A 24,727-nucleotide genomic window follows, 5' to 3' on the forward strand; every position below is an offset into this window, starting at 1 on the left:
AGTTCGCACCAGACAAGGCTAAATAAAAGCCAATCGCGACACTGAAAACTATCAATAATTACTTTAAAAAAATTGTTAGCATGAAAACTGACTTGGTAATGAGCAATAGAGACCACCAAACCCTGATAGTATCAAACATTGCGAGAAATGGCTCCCTCTATTAAAAAGTAAGGTAGTTATTGAGAAAGCAAAAATTTCTCACTCAAATATTAAAAGACTTCAGGCCTGAAGCCTTTTATTAGGCATCTGAAAGCACTGAAATATGTGCAACAATGGTGTTTTTCTGTCATTATTCTCTTGCAACTTCGATGACCAATTGAGTCAAAATTTTTCATGTTTAATAGATGTTAAGTTTGCATTGAGGACATAGAGTATTTATTTTGGTGTTTATCCATACACCGATGTGTGTCAGCACTGTATACTCAGTACTTTCCCAAGTCCTGTGAAAAAATCACAGGCATATTATTCGGGTGGGATTCGAACCCAGGACCCTTGCAATTCTAGAGCAGTGTCTTACGAACTAGACTACCGAGGTTGCCCGGTAGCTAGAGGCAGTTCGAATCCTATGTTTTGGCAGCGGGTACCGCAACGATATAAGAGATGTTAAATTTGAATCGGGGAAAAAGAATATTAATTTTTTATTTTACCCAAACACCGATGTGTGTTAGCTCTGTATACTCAGTACTTTCCCGAGTCCTGTGAATAAAATATCACAGGCATCGGGTGGGATTCGACCCTTGCAATTCTAGAGCAATGTCTTACCATCTAGACTACCGAGATTGCCCGGTACCTGGGGGCATTTCAATTCCTATGTTTTGGCAGCGGGTACCGCAACGACAGGGTTTGTGATTTTTCGCATATGTTAGGATACACCAAGTGGATACACCAAATACTGTTCTTTGACAATTACCAAAGACATCCAGTGCCTTTAACCATGTGATTGGCTTATTACCACAGGTCCACTTCCACCCTCCAATGTAAGAGCTGATGTAACCGGAGCAGGGACAACTAATGCACAGGTCACTTGGGAACCCCCAGCCAGAGTTACCCAGCCTATTAGTGGATACCGTATAGACCTTATCCCGGATGACTCCAGGCAGTTTCCTCAAGGTGAGAATAGACCGATCCATTAAGCTCCGCCCCATTGCGTACTGACCAATCACAACACAACGAAGGTCCAACAAATAAGGTCCGACATGCCCGCGCGTATCTTGAGTTGTGCAGAAAGGCATTGAAGAACCCCACGTGTTCTTGCTCACACATGCGTTGTGGGCGGAGCCTACTGAATCGGTCTATTGGTAACTGTTTGCTTCACAGAAACAGACGTTATTATTATTTTGATTGTTTATTCTGCATAAAAACACATACAAAATACTAACATCAACAAAACGAAAACACATACAAAATACTAACATCAACAAAACGAAAGCGAGGGACATATGCCTGGAATGAAAAAAGTTTACCAAAAATACTGTAGTCCGAAGGCGTTCAATTCCAACATCCCTGGCCAGATCTATAGCTATTTACAATACATGTAAGTCTATAGAAACATTATTCACATTAGACAACAATTGAAAGATGCTAAAAAGCATCTGTTTGCTTTTAAACTTGGACTGAAAAAATTGTAATACTCAGAGCAGCTGTTTACTTTTTGCGGGAAAACCTGAAATGTTTTTCATATGAAAAAAAAAAAAAAAAAAAGTTTTGAATTAATCTTTCTAAATGTGGGCTCTGATATTGTCAAACAGTTATTCATAGTGGTCATTTTTTTTTTGTGTTGTAGATTTCGCATCGACAGTAAGGTCTGCAATATTGGGACCTGGTTTGGTACAGGGACGCATCTATTCCGTCAAGGTTTGGGCCATCATAGATCCGCCATTTGTGGATCCAGCCACCAGCGATTATGCTGTAGCTATGTTTGCCACAAGTAAGTCATGACAAACGAAAGTGTCGCTGTCCAAAAACAGATTTTATCTCAGTAGTGTGGACAAAACCTGGAACTTTTAGAGCTTTCAGTTAGTGAAGGAATACAACGTTATGTTTTGCCCTATTTATATATACAACAACATTTATTATTATGAAGATATCATTATTTCATCATAACAGAAAAAGCTTCATCAAAGAAATAGGCAAGAATAGTACATCCTTTTTGTCTTTACCAACTCACACCTGTTATCTCCATATAATTTCTTGTCCAAACAGTAGACCCTAATCTTGTAAATAGTATTAAAAAAACCAATACAAAAAAAAACAGTATGGCTGTTGACTGCCCCAGGCAGTTTAAGTGCTCATCTGCTCAGTTTAATGACCCATGTAATGACAATGTAAAGCACACTCACTCAATGGAAAGGATTTATATTTTCTGAGTTTTGGTGGCGAAACTTGGAAATTCTTTAACGGAGTTTGTCACAGAATGAAAACTTATCAAAGTCTACCTGGTAATTATAAGTCTTATATTTTTCTTGAAAAGAAAGAACTCGTGCTCTTTGATCAACTTCTCTAGCACTGAGAATACTATTCCCAAAAAAGGCTGCTTGGAATCTGTAACTCCAGGAGTTATCACAAAGTGGAATCACCATTATTTCAATGCACCTCATAAGGTGTGGATGCCAGTTTCAGACTTTTTACTCAGAAATGACGTTAACTTTTCCTCTTTCAAACTTCGCATCCTCAGATCCATCCTCGCCCGCGTTTGCCGTACCCGACATTGGCGCCAACTTCATCATCCTCAAATGGTCCAAGTCCCCAGGAGAGGTGACCCTCTATGAGATAGACTACTCGCCTGTATCCAGCACCGGGGTCATTCCACCGATACAGGTCCCCAGCACCTCCCTGCCTCAGTCTACTTTCGGTGGACTGAGTCCCAGCACGGATTACACGTTCACTATTAAAGCTGTGAGTCGACAAACGTTTGTTGCTGCGTCCGGGGTTCAGACTGTGGAGAAAGAGAGCGATGATGTCACCACTGTGTACAGAACACGTAAGTCTGAGTTTACTGAGTGTCTATTTTTAGCATTAGTGTGGAGCGCTACTAAAAGCACTTTTGACAACAACTTTTTTTCTCTTGAAGACGAGCAGAGCATACTGATTGAAAACGTTGAGTCGTTAACCAACGGTGCTTTTCAGAACCAACACCACTCAAAAAGAGATATTCACATGGTACCGCAAACCTCTCTTAGCTATACTCCCAACATGCAAAATTTTAAATCCTACTCAAATTTGTTTTTTTTTTCAAACCTCCAGTCCCACAACCCCCTCGCAATATTCGAGCAACTGAAGTCACACCGACATCGATTGCCCTGGAGTGGGAGGCTGGTTCATTTGGGGCTAACAGTTACCAAGTGACGTGGCAGCTGGAAGGTACTAGTTCTCCCAGCGCCCCTGTGACAGTAACAACTACGAGCTACACCATAACTAATCTCATACCCTACAAGTCGTACGACATATCTGTGGTCACCGTTGTAGCACAGTTGAGGAGTGTCTCGAGTGACCTGCGGCCGAGAACACTGGCAACCAGTAAGTATTTATTTGTATTTATTTATCCCACTTCCAGCAGCACTAATAAACTCATTGCACAGCGCGAATACACGCGAGTCTCGTGTCCGCCATGTTGGGGGTTAAAATCGGCACAAAAGGATGATACAGTTGTTTACGCACCAATGCTATGTAAACATGGTATTATCTTTTTGTGCATGTTTTAAACCCCAACATGGCGGACAGGAGACGCGCGTGTATGCACGCTGCGCGTTGTGTAATGGGTCTGTGCAATAGCACCAATAAAAGGATGAATAGAAAACAAGTAAATGCCCAGGTTTAGATGTGAGAGGAAAACCCCCAATGAGAAAAAAAAAAACACACAATCAGGTAGGGACTGAACATCAAATTCTCATGCAAGGCCCTTTATCTTTAGTTTAATCCTGTTTGGTAAAAAATAAGCCGTGTGTAATTCTTTTCACTCTTTCTTTTAGTTTGGCTTTGTTTGATGTTGGATTTGTTCTTCCACAAAAAAAAACCTCACTGGTTATGAAGACATTTTATTTTGAACTTGCGCTCTTAAGTCTCAAACTATGTATCATAAACTTAAGTGAGCCAAATATGCGACCTACCAACATAAATAGCACCGTGAATTTTGTGGGCTTTTCGCAATCATCTAATAGCGCCCTCTTTTGATTTCATAAGGTCAGTGGACACTATTGGTAAATGTCACAGACTACCCTTTACAGTTGGTGTATCTCAACAACATATGCATAAAATAACAAACCTGTGAAAATTTGAACTCAATTGGTCATCAAACTTGCGAGATAACAATGAAAGAAAAAAAAACACCCCTGTCACACAAAGTTGTGTGCGTTTAGATGGTTGATTTCAAGACCTCAAGTTCTAAATCTGAGGTCTCGAAATCAAATGAATGGAGCATTACTTCTTTCTCGAAAACTATGTCACTCCAGAGGGAGCCGTTTCTCACAATGTTTTAGACCATCAGCCTCTCCCCATTACTCGTCATCAAGAAAGGTTCTATGCTAATAATTATTTTGAGTAATTACCAATAGTGTCCACTGCCTTTAATTACTTCTGATTGTGTTTATAGCGTAAGTTTAAGTGTGGCCATTTGATCTTCTCTCGACCAACCAGACCAGATACTGTACAAGGTATTTATGAATTGGACTTAGAAATAACGTTGGTTTTCCTGTCCATTCCAGATCCCGGAGAACCCAGGGAATTCAGCGTCGTTAAGACAAGCCCAACGACTGCTCTGGCTACTTGGTACCCACCGAGGTTTCCAAATGGCATTCTCTTATCTTATAATCTGACAATCGCCGGCCTTGTGGTAAGGGAACCAGTGAAAGGAGTGTGTGTTCAGTGCCCCGTTTCATAAAGCTGTTAAGCAGAAAATTCTGCTTAGCAAATTTCTTGGCTTAGCATGAAACAACCGGGGGTTCCAGTTGCAGGAATGGCAACTGTATGTTGTTCTGGCTGGTTACCTATTTTTGCTGAGCAAATATGTTTTCTTATGTGCTAAGCAAGTTTTTGTGCTTAGAGGTTTTACGAAATTGGGCCCAGCTCAGTTTTTGGTCTAACATAACACCTAAAGTAGATATTTGTCATTTGCTCTTGATTTTTATGCTAATTTCTTCTCCTTTTTTTCGCATAAAATTAATTTTTACTTTATTTTCCACAAACCAGAAATTTTATTTCGACTTTTACATTTAAGTTGAAATGTTCATTTTTACCATTTCAGAATAAAATAAATCAAAAACCACACGTCTTTCCTTTATACAAGGAGTGACACCAAAAGTTATTAAAAAAAATAGTAATAATACTACTTGGTTCTTATATAGCGCTTTATTACACCCCAAACCAGGAACACCCGGGAGAACCCCTTCTCTTTTCGATAAGTGCACTGGGTTCTTTTACAGGCATTACACAACACACAGGACCAACGGCTCTACGTCCCGTCCGAAGGACGAAGCAATGGTTAAATGTCTTGCTCAAGGACACAATTAAGTGTCACGACTCAAACTAGAAAACACACTCTGCAGAACCGAATCAACAGAGTTTGAATTCGGTGCTCTTAAGCTAAATGAACATTAAAAAATTGACATTACAAAAGGTATATTAAGAGTATATTCTGTGTTTTTAGGATGCTGGCTCACCCCGTCTGATAATCATAAGAGCAAACAATGATCCAAACACCCTTCATACCTACATGATCAACGAACTGGATGTCGGTAATGCATTTAGATTTAGTCTGTCAGCTAATAACAATGTTGGAAGCAGCACAACGTTAGAATTCCCGGCCACTTTGGAGTTCCCTGAAACTGGTGAGTGTTTCCCCCAACCCTTTCCCATTTTGACTGCTTCAAAGTTCTTGTTTATTATTTCTATGCCCATTTTGTATGCCTCATTTGGTATTTGGTTGTTTACTTAAAGACACTATTGGTAATTGTCAAAGACCAGTGTTCTCACTTGGTGTATCTCAACATTATGCATTAAAAACAAAAAAATGTGAAAATTTGAACTCAATTAGTTGTCGAAATTGCAAGATAATAATGGAAGAAAAAACATCCTTGTCAAACGAAGTTGTGTGCTTACAGATGCTTGATTTTGGGATCTCAAAATCTAATTCCCATTGGATCCCATTGAATATTTCCCAAATTCCACACCAATCTTGTTGAATCCCATTGATCCCATTCAAATTTCAATGGCAATTTTTCCCTGGGAAGGGCTTTATAGCTTATCTTTAAAAATTAATGTGTTCTTTTGTTGATTTTAGCACCACCTCAAACATCCCATAAGCTTGGCATTTCACAGAATGTGATCCCAACTGGAAAAACTGTCCCCATTCAGCTGTCCAGTCAGATGTTTAGCCAGAAGTACGGACCAATCATCGAGTACGCTGTCTTGGTCGCAGAAACAACAATAGACAGTAAGTGAAGAAAGAATGCATTTCTGGATATTGTGGAATTCATATTTGTGGCGAGTTGTTGCTGAGCGGTTCTATTCAATTCAATTCAATTCAATTTATTGTAAACATCACGTTAAAAACCATGAGAATTGTTTTCCAGTCTTTTCATGTAGTGATTACCATTCAGTAGTTTAAGTCACCCTAATAGTTTGAAGCTGAGCCGAATTTAAGGTTCACGCACAAATGCAGCGTGTCGTAACTGCACTTGATTGTTTGAAGAAGGGGGTGGTTGCCCATTTGTAACAAGGAACCCCAGAAAAGCCCTTCGGAAAACATGTGCATATAGGTCAAAAAAAGAAGAACTGAACAGGATTTGAAAAACCCAACCAACATGAAAAGGTTGCACCACAACTGTTGTTCAATAATTTATTCAATTGTTGAATAATTTATTTTATCCGCAAGTGATAAAATGAAATAAAAACTGTCTTATCTTGTATTTCTAAAGACACCTTCTTTGGGCAAGTTGGTTCACCGGAGAACACCTGGGCGTCGGTTCAAGGCACCTACCCATGGCTACCTTACCGTGCCTCTGCACCATCCTATAATCCCTTCATCAATGTATTCAGGCTTAAGAAACGACAGACAGACGCAACATTCGCTGACTTCACTGTGGGTACTGATCTACGATGTGATAAGTCACTGGTGGAGGAGTATTGCAACGGACCCCTTATGCCGTACTCAACCTATCAGTAAGTAATAATGTAGCGTAGACTGGGTGCTACAAACAAGAAACGAGCCACAGATTCAGGGGGGGGAGGCTTTTACTTCCAGCCACAATATCAATATTTTATTACTGCTCAAGAACTAAACTCTTAGTTTGAGACCTGCCGTCGATTTCACAAAACTCTTCCTAACTTAAGACTAATCTTAGGACTTAGGACGAGTCCCAACCCTGCACTGTAGCATGCAGACCTTAAGATTAATCCTAAGTTAGGACGAGTTACTCGTCCTAACTCCTCGTCCTAACTCAGGACAAGACGAGTCCTAACTCTCTGTGAAATCGACCCATGGGCCCTCTTATATTGATACAGCACTGAGAGAATGAGTATTGAAAAGTTACTAGTAAAATGCATGTAAAACAGAATATTGTGAATTTGTTTTACTTGTCTTTCAAAAACTACAGCACATCATTAAGTAATATTTTAAGGGAAGGTTTCTACCATCAATATCTTTAAACTGTGTAAGTTTAATGTAAATCTGTGGACCCTTTCTGCTTTGTGTCGTACAAAAAGTACTGAAACCTTTTAAACAAAGAAATATTGACTAGAGCGGAGTCCTCTAGATTAACTTGCTGAGTTCGACCAATTCAGACCTATCTAGCCCTATGTTTGTGGTGTTTCTATTTTGTCAGTGAAATGAAACTATTTAATTATTTGTTTCAAGGTTTGCTGTACGCGCTTACGGTGCTGATGGGAATTACACCGACACATTATGGTCAGAGCCGGTCATGACTCGTAAGTAATTTTTTTCCCCCCCCATTTTTAAAATTTTCCTAGGCCCTACTTGTATGTCAAAACTTACATGGTCTGAGTTTGTGATTTTCCTGCTTTTTGCTTTTTAATCATTGCCACTTTTTTTGCTGCTGTTACTTATTTGAATATTGGTGATTATTTCGTTATGCGCTTTATGGAATTGGCACGGTATAAAATGAAATATGAAACAATAATAATACAAGTTTATTGGTAGGATTTGAAACCTTGCATAGTGGAAGAATTATGAGGTGCAGTTTGAGCCAGGTAGCACCACTATGAAGACTCTTTTGAGAGAGTTGGCTCTGAAAAGAACTGGGCCTAATGATATAGAGCTGCTTAGCATGAAATTTCTTTCTTGATATAAACACGATTACCAAGCAAATTTCCATTTGTTGCATATTGCTTGTTACTGGTATTCAGCTGTTTGCTTATCCTGAAAATCACATGGAAATTTGGTTGGTAATCCTGTTTTTATCAAGGCAAAAATGTCATGCTCAGGACATTTTTGTGCTTAGCATCTCTATGAAATTGGTCCCTGGTGGTAATGACCCCCTAGATCAGTGCGTTGATCGTCTTCAGGAGAATACTGGACTATGTTGTTAGATGCTGCTTTTAATAAGAGTACTGCCTTGTTTGGATTGACTGGTAGTTAGGCTTCGCTTAGTGGTCAAAAGAGATTTACACATGGTGTTACCGCAAACCTCACCTTATAATTCTTCCATCATGCAAAGTTTCAAATCATACCAATAGTTAACTGCTATTATTCTTATTTCCTTGTGTACAATTGACTTGCATTGGGGTGTCATGGCCGAGTGGATAAGAGCACCGAACTCAAGCTCTGGTGCTTCTGTTCAGCAGAGTGTGGGTTCGAATCCCGGTCGTGACACATGTGTCCCTGAGCAAGACACTTTACTATAATTGCTTCTCTCCACCCAGGGGTAAATGGGTACCTGTGAGGGCAGAGATGGTTCTTGTGATTGATTTAGCCGAGTAGCGCAAATTAATGTTGCACAGGCTGCATACTCCCCAGGGAGCTGAGATGGTTTAAGGAGTGATTTAAGGCCCAGTGACCAGGGGTAATAATGTCGAAAGCGCTTTGAGACACCCCTCGGGCGTGAAAAGCGCTATATAAAAACGGTCTATTATTATTATTATTATTGCTTTATTCTATTTTTTTAGGTTTTTTTCACTTATGTCTTTACCTTTCTTGAATGCCCTTATACATGTGTTTTTTTATTTTTATTTTTTTATTTTTTTTATTGCTGTTAGAATATTTATATATTTGTATAATTAAATTTATTGTTATTCTAGTTAATATCAGCTGGAGAGAAGAGCCTTTCAGGCAATCCTTTTGGCTCCAGCTGTTTCTTTTTCCTTCCTGCTCATTGCTGTATTTTAAACGTGTTTACCTATAATGTGCGTTATTATTCTTTTTATCTACCCAAGAAATGAAGTAAATATACAATTATAAATATTTCCCGTGCAGCATTCGACGTGACGTGGTTCATCTATCCCCTCGTCGGCATGTTGGTTCTAATCATCCTTATTCTCATCGTCTTCGGCTGCATGTGGAGAGGATGGTAAGACGTGCGCAATCTGCGACCAAGACGTTTAGTTTCTTTCATGGCAACCAACAATTTTGTCAAATTCAATAGACCCTTTTCGCAAATACCCATTGCGCAAGCAGTAACTGTTGAATGAGGTGCATGCAAGTCTACAATCATGGCCAAAATGCTTGCGCCACCCATTCCTAATGCTATCTCCATCTCCATTGGTTAAGTCAGCAAAATATCCTGCCGGATACATCAACGCTAACTTGCTATATAAAACCATTCCATGTCCGCTTTCCCCTGACAATGAACATTGTCTCCACCGCCTCCCGTCCCCCCGCTCAATGTTGACTGTATCGCAGAAGACCGGCAATCAGAACCAACACAACATTGGCAGGGGGGCCCAAGGAGATATGGCCACGAATGTAGCTTTGATCGCTAGCTAGACCAGCATGCACATCATTCAATCCCTAATGCGAATGCACCAAGTAGTTGCGATAATGTCTGTGTTGAACTTGTTTAGCACCCTCTAGTGATAGTATTTGGCCAGATGATCACTGTCATTAATTTTCTAATGTGATTTTGTGAAACCGCCCTTTGGTGGAGAATGGATTGTGTTATACATCGTGTGAAGGGATATTGAGTTTTGTTTTGCCCCATGTAAAATCAACGGATTACCTCCCCCCCAATAGACCGATCCAGTAGGCTCCGCCCACGAGGCTCGTGTGAGCAAGAACACGTGGCGCTCTCTAATGCCTTTTTGCACAACTCTGCCGCGCGCGCCAAGGTATGCGCACGCATGTCGACCTTGTTTGTCGGACCTTCTTTGCATTGTGATTGGTCAATACGCAATGGGGCGGAGCTTAGTGGACTTAGTGAATCGGTCTATTTCTGTCACGGTCCCTCTTTGAACGTTTCTTTGCTTTCTACGGTCCAGAAAGTTCAAAGCACTCTTTGAACAGAAAGTTCAAAGAGTTCTTTCGGGGTTGTCGGCCAAAATTATTATTTTGGATATAACATGGATAACTCTATCCTTTTGTAAGTTCTTATTGCCGATCATTTTAGGAGTGTTTGCCAAACACATGCCTTCATTCTAATCTGATGTGGGTTTTTTTGATGTAGCTGTGGCGATCCTTCCAGTAACGCCATGTATGAGGATCGTAGCATACTGATCGAGCCAGTCAGACGGCCCTCTCCTAGCGCAAGCTCAGTCTCAAGGACAAGACCAGTCAAGGAGAACCCATATGAGAATGATAACATGCGCAGTACCACCAGCAGGTAACTAAAAAATAGTCATTGAGGCCATGGCCCAAATCCCTCTCTTAAAGGCAGTGGACACTGTTGGTAATTACTCAAAATAACTATTAGCATAAAACCTTACTTGGTAACGAGTAATGGGGAGAGGTTGATAGTATAAACCATTGTGAGAAAGGGCTCCCTCTTATGTGACGTAGTTTTCGTGAAAGAAGTAATTTTCAACGAATTTGATTTTGAGATCTCAGATCTAGAATTTGAGGTCTCGAAATCAAGCATCTGAAAGCACACAACTTCGTGTTACAAGGGTGTTTTGTCTTTCATAGTTATCTCGCAACTTCGACGACCAATTGAGCTCAAATTTTCACAGGTTTGTTATTTTATACATATGTTGAGATACACCAAGTGAGAAGACTGGTCTTGGACAGTTACCAATAGTGTCCACTGTCTTTAAAATAGCTGCGAGCTCTTTCTCTTAATCTCCTTCAGCCTTCGTTTGATGGTCATAGTCATTACAGTCTCTCCTCGTGTATGCTCTCCAGGGCCCAATTTCATGGCTCTTTTCCCACCGAATTCTGCTCTTACGATCACGTCCAAGTGCCAAATTTCTGTGCGAGCCTTGTAAGTGTAGAATGACTTGTAACATGGAGTACGCACGCGCAGAAGCCAAAATTCGCCACTAACCCGTGAAATTTGCTTGCCGTAAGCACGAAATTCACTGCTTCCGTAAGTGCGATTCTGTGCTTACGGTAAGCAGAGCCATGAAATTGGGCCCGTGTGGTTCGATCTGATGTCAGGTTGACCTGGTGATAAGAGAGGAGGTCCTCTTCAGTGTCCTTTTGAAAACGTTCTAATAATGACCAACAAAACTGACAACAAAATGAGCCAATAGACCCCTCCCTAACATTGCTCTGGATCTTGATACAAATTCTCAACGCCCTTTTACTAGACTCAAACAAGAAGAGAGAAGACTATGAAGAAATTTCTGTTTTAGATGGGAGGAAATGTATGATTTTTTGTCCAACACCTCAAGATAGGGAGAACCTGGGGGAAACAAATGTTTATTCTTTCTTAATAATAATAATAATAGTTGTTTTTTATAAAGCGCTTTATACCAAGAAGGCTGATCAAAGCACTTCCACATTATTACCCCTGGTCAGTGGGCCTTAAATCATTCCTTAAACCATCTCAGCTCCCTGGGGAGTATACGGCCTGTGCTGCAAGTTACCGCCCTCCAAGCTTATCATTCACATAAACCATCTCTGCTCTCCCAGGTACACATTTACCTCTGGGTGGAGAGAAGCTTATGGTTAAGTGTCTTTCTCAAAGACATAAGTGTCTCGACCGGGATTCGAACCCACACTCTGCTGAACAGAAACACCAGAGCTTGAGTTTGGTGTTCTTATCCCCTTGGCCACGACACCCCATTAAATGAGAAGTAACTATTAAAAAGTTGTAAATATTGTTTCTTTAATTTTTGTTTCTTCTTTTTTCAACCGACAGGCCTGTGGCAGTCTCCAAATTTGGTCAACATGTTTCCCGTATGTCTGCCAACAGTAACAAACTGTTCAGCGTAGAATATGAGGTAATAGGAGACTTTCCAACGCTAGGTGGCAGCAGACATACCGGGTAAATTTCCATTGTTTTCGTAGTTCTGAACATGCGCATAATTCTGAGAACAATGGATTTACCCGGTAAGTCTGCTGCCCTCTATCGTCCCAGAAAGTCTCCCATTCAATGCACTTCCCGTTACTGTAAATAATACTAATAATATGATAATAGGGGCTTCTCATATAGCTCTCATATCCGTCACTCAGTGACGCTCAAGGCGCTTCAACATTTAATGTTTTTCCTGCAAGCTATGTGGGACTGCGTTGTATGAGACCTACAAATTTTACATGGCACCGTGTAATGTATTACAAGATGCTGTGGCGCAATATGCAGCCATCAAATCGGAACCACATCTCATTTTGCTAAGTGCGCTGGGTTCTCTTGTGTGCATTACACAACACACAGGACCAACAGCTTTATGTCCTGTGGTTAAGTATCTTGCTGAAGGATGCAAGTGTCACAACCAGGACTCGAACCCACACTCTGCTGATCAGTAGCTCCAGAGCTTGAAACAAGTCCTCTTAACTGCTAAGCCACGTCACACAAGAAGCAAAGAGATTCAGTTGTCCGTTGGAAAAGTGGATCGGAGCTAAACAAAAATTCCTGCAGTGGAAGAGCACTGTTCAATACCTGACTTTATTACCATAGGATTTTCCCCATTTAAAAGTTCACTATAGTCTTATTTATTGTATTAGGAATCTGTGTTTCTTATTCCAAGAGACTTACACTGGCTACCCATTCACTCTCGCATATTGGCTTATGAATGTTTTTCTAATCTTGCGCCTCCTTATTTGATAGAGCGGTTAACATTACACACCTTCTCGAAATTTTCATTCTAATAAGTAAAAATTTTTTTGTTATTCCACCAGCGATGACCAAGTCATATGGTGAACGCAGCTTCGCTCACACTGCCTGAACTTTATGGAACAATATCCCGGAACATCTAAAAAAAACATTGACTCCATTGTTAAGTTTAAGATTGCTTTAAAGGCGCACTTATTTAACAATTTAATTCATTCATTTTTGTGTGTTACCCATACCCAGTACATCTTGTATTTGTATTCTGTTGTGTTTTTCTCTAGAGCGCTTAGGGACATGTTTAATTACTATGTGTTATGCGCTATACAAGAATTGTAATTAATATTATAATAATAACAATACCTCATTTTTATATAGCGCTTTTCACACCCGGAGGGCATCCCAAAGCAGTTCACATTATTACCCCTGGTCACTGGGCCTTAAATCACTCCTTAAACCATCTCGGCTCCCTGGTGGGGAGTATGCAGCCTGTGCAACATTAGCTACTCCGCTAAATTAATCACAAGAACCATCTCTGCCCTGACAGGTAGCCATTGACCCCTGAGTGGAGAGAAGCAATTATAGTAAAGTGTTTTGCTCGGAGACACAAGTGTCACGACCAGGATTCAAACCCACACTCTGCTGAACAGAAGCACCAGAGCTTGAGTTCGGTGCTCTTATCCGCTCGGCCACGACACCCTACAGTATTTGAAACTTTGCATGGGATACAATTTAGAAAGGTTTAAATTTTATTTAACCTCAGACCCAGTGTAGTATTAAATGTACACATAAGGTGCATCTTTGAAGAAATATTTTTTTTTTTACATTTATTTGTCAGTCACTGCAATTTAATGGAGCTGATGCATCAAAGAAAATATCCAAGTTTCCTGAGAACATGAACAAGAATCGCTATCGCAATATTTTGCCAAGTAAGTACTACACAAGAACCGCTTTGCATTATTATGTACTTGCATGTTAAAATAGTGTATTGGTGGCTTTTGATGCGCCTAGTGCAGAGGTGCTTGTTGTCAGCATAGCAAAGCACATCCTTTTTACTAAATTTAACTACTTTCGCCGGATAGCCCTGTAGTAGGGTAAAAATGGGAGCCGAGTACGGCAAGCCAAGTTCATGTTCAGATGAACAAATTTGAAAATCTCCCTGAATATGGAAATCTTTTTCCTATTATTACTTTGAATGGAATTCAAAATACCTCTATGATTGTTGGACTACATTTCCCTGATTGCATAAGAAGACAGAAGACATAAGAAAACTTTATTGATCTCCAAAAGAAGAAATTGCATTGCTCACGCAAGTTTTTTTTTTTTAAACACACCAATTTTTAAAACGTCACAACAGGCAGATACAAAAATAGCACGAGATACAACGCACAAGGATTTAAGAATACAAAAAGATGCAAATGATTGTACTAGAGCTCTGGTCTATGATTATGAATCACGCAAATCAACTTTCATTGATCTTTTGTTCGTTTTTTAGACAACGACTTCCGTGTGAAATTAAGGGAGAGTGAAGACGGGTCAGACTACATCAATGCCAGCTACCTGAGTGTAAGCGAAATTTGCTATCATTTCTCAAATGCATTTTGACTTTGGCTATCGAGGCCGAATATTTAGTTAAAGGCAATGGACAGAAATTACTCAGATAATTGTTAGCATAAAAACTTTCTTGGTAACAAGCAATAGTATAAAACCTTGTGAGAAACAGCTCCCAGTGAACAGAATAACGTTTCATTCAAATATTAAAATACTTCAGGCATGTAGCCTTTTTAAGGCATCTTAGAGCACACAAATTCGTTCAATAAGGGGTTTTTTTTTCTTCATGTGATTCTCTTGCGACTTAGATGACCAATTGAGTCAACATTTTCCCAGATTTGTTATTTTATACATATTATGTTGGGATCCACCAAGTGGGAAAATTGGCCTTGACAGTTACCAAAGTATTTTGTGCGGATGTATTTGCTCCATGTATTTTGAATGCTCTCCTTTTTAGAACACAATATGTGCTTAATTAAGGATATCGGCCCAATATCATGAAGCCTGTAAGTATAAAAGCTATACGCACACAAATCTTGCTTAACAGAAACTGGTTACCACCCAAAGTTCCATAAAATAAACATTGTTGCAGTTGATGTCTCACTCATTTTTTGCTTAGCAAAAGAAGTTTTCTATGCAGTCTTTTCTGCTTAAAAGCTTTATCAGTGAGTTGGCTCTTCATTTCCCTCCCTTTCACCACTGTGGACCCCGGTTCGAATCCCATCTTCGGGCTAGAGCCTTGCATATGGATTGAGTTGTCAGTCCCTAAATGATTGCTTTAGTTTCCCCCCATTCAACCTGTAACTATATAGGGAGACCGCCAACATTAGGGCAAAAAGCTCAGTTGGTAGAGCACCGGCATGTTAATCTGGAGGTTAAAGGTTCAAATCCCTCTTAAGTCGATTTTTCCTCGTTCAAAAAAAGCCCAGAACATTTTGGAGAAAGAAAAAAAATGATTTTGAATTTACAGTCCCTTCCTGATTGGTTTTGTTTCCCCCATTCAAGTCCCTCTTCAGTTGATTTTCCCTAGATGAATAAAAAAAAAATACTTAAATTTACCCAGTCACTTTCCTTTATGGCTCATTTTTCATCATAAATAATTTTTGTTTTACTTTTTAGCGTCTTTTTGATGTTGCCTAATGTTAATAATTTGTTGATAGACTTAATGTAAATGATTATAGATTTTTAACATATTTTTCTGAGATATTGGAATTTTTGGGTAATTTTTTACATTCTGGGCATTTGTGCCTGGCTTTTGTTTTGTTTATGTTCGAATCTTGTATGTGTTTTAATGCCGAATAGATAATAGTAATAAAAAAATACAACAGATATGCATATTTCTTGAAAATGATTTTGAATACAATTGCAGGGACTTAGTACGGACAACGAGTACATTGCAACGCAAGGCCCACTCCCAAATACCATGATCGACTTCTGGACTATGGTTTGGGAGCAGAAAACTACCTCCATCGTCATGGTCACCAATCTAGTGGAAAACTCCAGGGTAAGATTATTCTTCGAAACTTTCTTTAAGTTTTCTTTCGATTGGTTTAAAAATTTGTTTTGTAAGTTATTTTCCATTGCTTGTTCACCTAAAATTTTATTGTTATTAATATTATTATTATTTATTCGACCAATACAAACAAACCAAAGTTACAATAGCACAAGAAAGAACATTAACGGAAAAACATATCATTCTTATTATTATTATTATTTATTCGACCAATACAAACAAACCAAAGTTACAATAGCAAGAATAGAAAGAACATTAACGGAAAAAACAGTTTTAAAAAGCAAGAAATAAGGAAAACAAATATAAAATTACATAAATTAGTAAATTAAATTAACTAATTAAATTAACTGATTAAGAAAACAAAAACAAGAACAAAAAATATAAAAAGGCAGCTGAGGGCGGAGCGTGCAGGAGGAGAACAAAACCAAATGTATTTATTGTCTTTATGCTGTTGTTGTTTTGGTCATGTATGTTATTCTAAAATGTTTTAGTGATTTTTGTTTACCTTGAATTTATTGGCTAAGGGCAACTGTGACTCTGTTCACTTTCTAATCCTTTCATCAGCTAGTGTCTCAATATTAATAACAGTATAAAATAAATATAATAATATGAACTGTGTAGATCAGATATAATCAGATTATAAATGAAACATTATTTATATTGCAGGCTGTTTCCTTGAAACATCTTTCAATAATCTTGATTTGGATTGCTGGCAGTTTGCAGAAAGTTCCCAGAAAATCAACCAATCTTTCCATGTTCTGATGAACAAAATTGAAAATATCCCCGAAAATTTGTAGATCTTTCCCTGTTATATAATAATAATAATAATAATAATAATAATAATAATAATAATAATAATAATAATAATAATAATAATAATAATAATAATAATAATAATAATAATAATAATAATAATAATAATAATAATAATAATAATAATAATAATAATAATAATAATAATAATACGTCGGCTGGAGGGTCAAATTAAAGATTTGCGAAGAGATCTCAGTAGAATAGAACAAATGAATAAGGGTTTATTGAATAGTTCAGACTTAACGAATACAATTATGACAAAGTACAACGTCAAACGTAAGGGTGTGAGTGTTGTAATAGAGGAGATTAAGCAAAGGGTTAAGGCTAAGGCTGCAAAAGTGAAGAGGTATGACGACAGGGTTAGACAATTTCACCAGAATAGATTATTTAACACCAATCAGCGTCAGTTGTTTAAGGAATTGGATGGGAAGGCTCACAGCACGCAAGCGGTTCCGAGACCAACAGAGGCAAAAACTTTCTGGGGTGGTATTTGGGACAAACCAGTAAAACACAACCGACAAGCGGAATGGCTAACAGATGTGAAAGATGAATTGAGAGGGGTACAACAGCAAGAAGGGTTCCAGATTGACGTGGACAAGGTTAAGAGACAGATAAAGAAGGTGCCAAATTGGAAAGCCCCGGGTATGGACCATGTGCATGGGTACTGGTTGAAGAACTTCCGTAGTTTGCATGAGCGAATGGCCCTACAATTGCAAGACTGTCTAGTACAGGGTAAGGTCCCATCTTGGATGACTGAGGCAAAAACAGTGCTGATCATGAAGGATGTCAAGAAAGGTAACATTGCCAGTAATTATAGACCAATCACGTGCTTACCTGTGATGTATAAACTCTTGACCAGTATGATTGCAGAAGACCTATATCGCCATATGGATGACCAGCAGTTGTTTCCGGAGGAGCAGAAAGGCTGTAAGAAGCGGTCCAGAGGTACGAAGGATCAACTTATCATCGATAAGGCTGTACTGAAGGACTGCAGGAGCAGAAAGACTAATTTGGCAATGGCGTGGATTGACTACAAGAAGGCGTATGACATGGTATCGCACACATGGATAATGGAATGTCTGGATATGGTTGGAGTGGCTGATGCAGTAAAACGTCTTTTAGGTGAGAGCATGAAGACGTGGCGAACAAATCTGACAGCCAACGATGATAATCTGGGCAAGGTATGCATAAGAAGAGGTATTTTCCAAGGTGACTCTCTGTCTCCGCTGCTGTTTGTTCTTGCGATGATGCCCCTGTCGATGATTCTAAGGAAGGTGAGTGCAGGTTATGTAATGAAGAAGGACGGATGTAAGATCAACCATCTGCTTTTTATGGACGATTTGAAGTTGTTTGCGAAGAATGAGGCCGAGATCGATTCTTTGGTGCAGACCGTCAGGATTTTCAGTGATGACATTGGGATGCAGTTCGGTCTGGAGAAATGTGCTTCAATGACCATGAAGAGGGGGAAGAGGGTACATTCCGATGGCATTGCTCTGCCAGATGGTGCACAGTTGAGGGCTTTGGGTGAGGAGGAGAGTTATCGGTATCTTGGTGTACTTGAATCGGACCATGTCCTTCACAAGGAATCAAAGGTAAGGCTGAAGGCAGAATACATCAGGCGTGTAAAGAAATGTTTGAAGTCTAAACTAAACGGGGGGAACATGATTAAGGCGATTAACACATGGGCCGTGTCTTTGATGAGGTACAGTGCGGGTATTGTCGAGTGGACTAAGGAAGATCTAGATGTCACTGACAGGAGGACAAGAAAACTAATGACCATGCATGGCATGCTACACCCGCGGTCAAATGTTAGTAGACTCTACCTTCCGAGGTCAGAGGGCGGAAGGGGGTTGCTTAGCGTGGCGGATAGTGTTAACATCGAGCGCAGAAGCTTGCATTGTCATGTCAGGAGGACCGAGGAGAGCTTGTTGAAAGTTGCACAAAGGTACACGAGGGCAGACGAAGTTGGGCCGAAAGAGTACAAGAGGGAAAGGAAGGAGGAAAGACATCAAGATTGGAGGAACAAACCACTTCATGGCCGGTTCTTGAGGTGTACTGAGGAAGTGGCCAGCAGCAAGTCATGGAATTGGTTAAAGAGTGGAGAACTAAAGAAGGAAACAGAGGGCTTGATTACTGCGGCGCAAGACCAGTCTCTAAGGACAAATGTAATGAAGGCAAGGATAGAGAAAGCAAACGTCTCTCCTATGTGTAGAATGTGCAATAAAGCAGAGGAGACTGTATTTCATATTGTTAGCGAATGCAGTAAGATGGCCCAGACGGAGTACAAAGGAAGACATGACAAGCTGGCCAAGGTGATTCACTGGGATCTGTGTAAGAAGTATGGTGTCAAAGTACTTGCGAAATGGTACGACCATGTTCCGGAGAAAGTTGTAGAGAACGACCAGGTCAAGATCCTATGGGACTTTAACATTCAGACCGATCATGTTATACAACATAGGCGTCCGGATGTTGTGCTATTAGATAAGACGAAGAAGATGTGTCATCTCATTGACATAGCGGTGCCAGGTGATATAAGGGTAGCTTCGAAGGAGATGGAAAAGATCGAGAAGTACCAGGACCTGGCCAGGGAACTTCGTAAGATTTGGCAGGTAAAGGTAAAAGTAGTCCCCGTGGTGGTTGGAGCACTTGGCACCATTCCCAAAGCACTGGGGAAACATCTAGATGAAATAGGGACAAATGTGAGGGTAGATCTATTACAGAAGGCAGCGCTTTTGGGAACAGCGAGGATCCTGAGAAAGACCCTTGAGATCTAAGGCTACGGGACGTAGCCCGGCTCGAGGAGTTACCGGCACAAAGGAAAATGAGATCTTTCTTTTGCATGCTGTGATAAAATGAAATAATAATAACCGGTTTTTATATAGCGCTTTTCAAATCCGAAGGGCGTCTCAAAGCGCTTCCAACAATATTACCCCTGGTCACTGGGCCTTAATTAATTCATTCTTTAAACCATCTCAACTACCTGGAGAGTAAACAGCCTGTGCATTATTAATACGCACTACTCGGCTAAATCAATCACAAAAACCATCTCTGCCCTCACAGGTATTGATTTACCCCTGGGTGGAGAGAAGCAACTATAGTTAAGTGTCTTGTTAAGGGACACAAATGTCATGACTGGGATTCAAACCCACACTCTGCTGAAGAGAAGCTTGAGTTCGGTGCTCTTATCTGCTCGGCCATGACACCCCTTGAGTATAATTCTTGATATCTCCCTGATTATCTAACTGATACAAGTCTCCCTGATTGCAAGATGCAAGTGTATGGATCCAATTATTGGGTGGGAGGGCTGGCACAGTGGTAGCTTTCCTCGCCTTTCACTTCTAGGACCCTGGTTCGAATCACTCCGGGGGCACTTTGTGGATCGGGTTTTCACTCCCTACTTGACTGTGTGGGTTTCCCCCTGGAGTAATTCTCTGGGGTCTTCCTCCCACATCTAAGACTAAAACGTCCTTCCTTATCTTCTCTCCTTCTTCTTGGCAAGTAAAATGATTTAACTTTTCTTTTCTGAGAGTCCTTTGCTTCACAACCTGAATAAACTAAATAAAATGAAAAACAATGAAGTTCATAAACTGTTTGTTTGTTTTCCAGGTGAAGTCTGAGCAGTACTGGCCCAATGACAACGATGAGCAAGAGTATGGTGAGATCCATATCACCCACATCAACACCGTCACTAAGCCATCATGGACCATCAGAAAGTTTGAATTAGAGAAGGTTAGTCAACTCCAACTTTATTCTCTGTGGTTTACTACGGCCCTTGTCTATAAAGACAACAGTCAGTCCCAACTCAATCTGGGTTGCTGACCCTTTGGCTGACCCTAATTTGTTCTTTTTTTTGCAGGAAGGGCAGACACGATTGGTGACTCATTTCCACTTCAGATCCTGGGGAGACCACGGTGTGCCGACCACTCCGGATCCAATGCTGTTCTTCATGCGTTCATTCCAAAATCAAGTGGCATCACCCAACCCTGTAGTGGTACACTGCAGGTGAGAACAAGTGTTCCTTTGACCAGGGATTGACCAGAGAATGGCTAAAGACCCCTCTGCTACAGACCCCTCAGCTAAAGACCCCTCTGCTAAAGATCCCTCTGCTAAAGACCCCCTCTGCAAAAGACCTCCCTGCTTAAGACCCCTGCTAAAGATCCCCCGCTAAAGACCTCCCTGCTACAGACCCCTGCTAAAGACCCCCTGCTAAAGACCCTTCTGCTGAAGACCCCTCTACTAAAGACCCCCCCCCCGCTCAAGATTTCCCTGCTAAAGACCCCTTTGCTAAAGACCCCCCATACTAAAGACCTCCCTGCAAAAGACCCCTCTGCTAAAGACCCCCCCTCTGCTCTCTGCTAAAGACATCACTGCTAAAGACCCCTCTGCTAAAGACCCCCACATACTAAAGGCCTCCCTGCTAAAGACCCCCCCATACTGAAGACATCCCTGCTAATGACCCCTGCTAAAGACCCCTCTCCTAGAGACCAGACACTTCAACTGTCACAGGAGGGAAAACACCTTATTGCAAACTCGATCAGCATTGAGTGGTTTTATCAATTATTATGAACACATCTGAAATGTTTCCTTTCTTAGTGCCGGAGTCGGACGATCAGGAACCTTTGTCACATTGGACATCTTGCTGCGTAGTCTTGACAGTGAGGCTCAGTTCCTGGATGTGTATGGCACTGTGGCAAACATGAGGCAAAGCCGTTGCCACATGGTGCAGACCGAGGTAAGATTCTGTTACAGTTGAGAGTGTAGTGAATTCATTTTAAGAATAAATTAGGCCTTCTTAGTGCGCAGAAGACGCACCTTTTTTGTTTCGTTTTTTTTTATATAAACCACTAAGGCGTAGCCACAACGAGGAGCGCAAAGCAAAAGCTTGTCCACTTCACCGTCAGCTCTTGTCAGAGAAGGTTCTCTAATATTTAACGAAGACAGTTTACTTCACTGCTATTTTCTTTAGCCAATGTAGCAGGTTTGAAATTGGCTTGGTGGTGTTTGCCCCTCACAGGGAGAAAACCTGCTCATTGGTTAAAGTTATAACGAGTGTCTTACCTCGTGGTAAAACATGGTAAAAATGTCTTTTCTCTGAAACACTCCCGAGATATAAAATTCTCAAAAACATGAGGTCAAACAAACTCGCACGACAAAGGACCCGTGAAGTCATTGGCGGCTATTTGATATGGAAAATAGCGCCCTCAGTTGGCCAAAGCTGGAGAATTGTGCACAAATACTATTGGGAATTTGCGCCAATGACAAGGGATCATTGCATACCGTTATCATAGATAAGTAGTTTTCAAAAAAAAAAGCCATGCAGAGAGGTGCATTTTTGACTTGAATTGTTTATTACTAAACGCAAATTTTAAGCGTAAAACGGTTATAAACCGGTACCTACGATGTCTATTTGGCCAAAAAAAGGTAATAGTTAAAATATTGAGATTAGCTGTAGACCCTGTTTAAGCAAAGAAATCCTTGCTTAGTAAAAATTTGATTACTTGCCAAGACTCCACTCAATTGTTATGCTAATGTAACAAACTTTTTCACACGCCGACTGGTCGCTAGCGACTGCTTTGAATCCATTCAAAAAAATATTTGTAAATGAAACTAAAGACTGCAGGGCTACACAGTTTTCAGACTGGGAAACAGGACTCTTGAATGTGCATTGTGATCTGTTTTAATGTTTTGGTATATGTATTTATTTACTTATTTCTTTTTTTTGGGGGGGGGGGGGGTATCGCCATTTGCAAAAGAAACAAGTACAAAATTAATGTGTACATAATGATAAATTTATCACTAAAATAAATACATGTAGTGCATGAAAGGGTTAAAGGAATTGTTGACCAACTGTGATGTCAGCTTGGAGAAACTTTTTTTAAACTGTGTTTGTAGTTATTGGGTGTATTGCTTATGAAATGTTTTATAATGTTGTTTCTGTCTGTGTACAGGACCAGTACATATTCATCCACAAGGTCTTGCTGAAAGCCATCCAGAACCCAAACATGCAAGCTGATCATTCCTGTAAGTACTAGGGAGATTTAGCTGCACATTATGCAAGCATCGTAAACGCCTACAAATTGGTGTCGTTAAAATCTCACGTTTGAGCATACGTGAAGTTACCCTTTTTTCATGTCGGATACATATGTGCGCGCATACGTCATACGTGAGCATGCAATAAGCCCAAAGTGGTGACGTCACCTAGAAACCATACAATTTGTTGTCGCTCACGTTCATGTGATTGCTCGTGTATTCGTGCAGCTTAACCTCGCTATTAACTCACCTTTCTGTGAGTAACCATTTCTGATGAGGCTTCAACAACAAGCACACTTTGACCTTTTTGTGGGCAGGGTTGGAAGGGGGTTTGGTTTCGCTGGGTTCACATTTTACACTTGAGCACGCGATCTTGTGATGTCAAGGGTCGTGGGTTCGACTCCCTACCGGGTTCGATTCCCAACTAAGTAAAATGCCTGTGATATTTTTTCACAGGACTCGGGAAAGTACTGAGTATACATTGCTAACACACATCGATGTGGGTAAAAACCAAAATTAATATTCTTTATCCCCGATGCAAATTAATATCTCTGATGTCAAATTATTTTTGTAACTTTTATTATTTTTATTTTTTTTTTTATGTTCAAATGTTGACTTTGATCCAGATAGACAACTTCCAACAATAACTATTTTTGAGCATTATTTTGTCTTCTCTCGTAGTTTCTGGAAGGAACAGGAGCCAGGACGATGACATGACGATCGATGAGAGCATTTTCGATGCTTAGTGAGGACTAGGTTACAATGGCTTTACCGCCATACATGTAACTTGATCACCATCAACCTAATAACCTGCGCGTACCCCATCACATAATGTGTGAATTGAATATTGAAGCAGTTTCTATGATTTTTTTTAAGGGGGGTTTCTTTTGCATGGGATCAATCGGTTAACTCATTTCAATGACTATGTTCTGTTTTTAATTATGATGTTAGAATTGTTGAATTAAAGTCAATGTACATCTGTCTGATATTTTAGTTCAAACGTGAACAATATTATACTATGTGGGTTTTTTGTAAATATACCCAAAACATCATACTATAACCTTAGTTCCACTAATTTTAGTTTTGAAATTACAAAGTTATCGTTTTATATAGAGGAATATTATAATTTTTTATATTATTGTAACAACTCCCTGTGAAATAATTTTTTTTAAAGATGCTGAAATAGTCAGTAAATTAAAAGAAACATGATAATTTTTAGTTTGCAGGTGTATTTGTCAATGTTACATTTGTTTTGAAGCAACTCTCTGTGTTTGAATTACATATGTTGTCAGTTTTTTACATTTCTTTTGTAATTTTCGTTGACATTTTCAAACACATTTTTTGGTTTTGAAGAAGTAACAACTCAGTGTAATCGAAGTATCTTATAGTGGCCTAACTGAATTTTTTGTTATTTTTAATTAATATAGCGATCAACACAAAGCAACATTTTTAAAAAGCTGTGATGTAATTTCTTCACTTTTAGAAAGGATTCTGGTAGATATAAACTTCAAATAGTCAGTGAAGTTTGTATAAATGATTTGTTTGCAAACGTAATGTTGTTAATTCCTAGAAGAGAAATTCTGAAACTGCTTGATTTCCTTAAAGGCAGTGGACACTATTGGTAATAACTCAAAATAATTGTCAGCATAAAAACTAACTTGATTTTGAG

The 24,727-nt window shown here is 39.8% G+C and overlaps 1 protein-coding gene across 1 annotated transcript in view; it reads left to right on the top strand.

The window, feature by feature from the left end:
• Positions 1–24,727, top strand: part of LOC117291422 — a 156,123-nt gene extending 131,396 nt beyond the window's left edge. The window contains exons 102-121 of the mRNA XM_033773076.1: positions 958–1,110; positions 1,784–1,927; positions 2,675–2,980; positions 3,244–3,516; positions 4,701–4,828; positions 5,642–5,822; positions 6,275–6,427; positions 6,912–7,155; positions 7,850–7,920; positions 9,425–9,518; positions 10,611–10,766; positions 12,246–12,327; positions 13,990–14,080; positions 14,647–14,717; positions 16,072–16,206; positions 20,635–20,757; positions 20,885–21,030; positions 21,622–21,760; positions 22,977–23,049; positions 23,740–24,727. Coding sequence (XP_033628967.1) covers positions 958–1,110; positions 1,784–1,927; positions 2,675–2,980; positions 3,244–3,516; positions 4,701–4,828; positions 5,642–5,822; positions 6,275–6,427; positions 6,912–7,155; positions 7,850–7,920; positions 9,425–9,518; positions 10,611–10,766; positions 12,246–12,327; positions 13,990–14,080; positions 14,647–14,717; positions 16,072–16,206; positions 20,635–20,757; positions 20,885–21,030; positions 21,622–21,760; positions 22,977–23,049; positions 23,740–23,804 — 2,828 coding nt within the window. The 3' untranslated portion in view covers positions 23,805–24,727. The remainder of the gene's footprint in view (positions 1–957; positions 1,111–1,783; positions 1,928–2,674; positions 2,981–3,243; positions 3,517–4,700; positions 4,829–5,641; positions 5,823–6,274; positions 6,428–6,911; positions 7,156–7,849; positions 7,921–9,424; positions 9,519–10,610; positions 10,767–12,245; positions 12,328–13,989; positions 14,081–14,646; positions 14,718–16,071; positions 16,207–20,634; positions 20,758–20,884; positions 21,031–21,621; positions 21,761–22,976; positions 23,050–23,739) is intronic.

Source organism: Asterias rubens, chromosome 6, assembly GCF_902459465.1.
Source record: "Asterias rubens chromosome 6, eAstRub1.3, whole genome shotgun sequence".
In the NCBI taxonomy this organism is placed as follows: Eukaryota; Metazoa; Echinodermata; class Asteroidea; order Forcipulatida; family Asteriidae; genus Asterias; species Asterias rubens.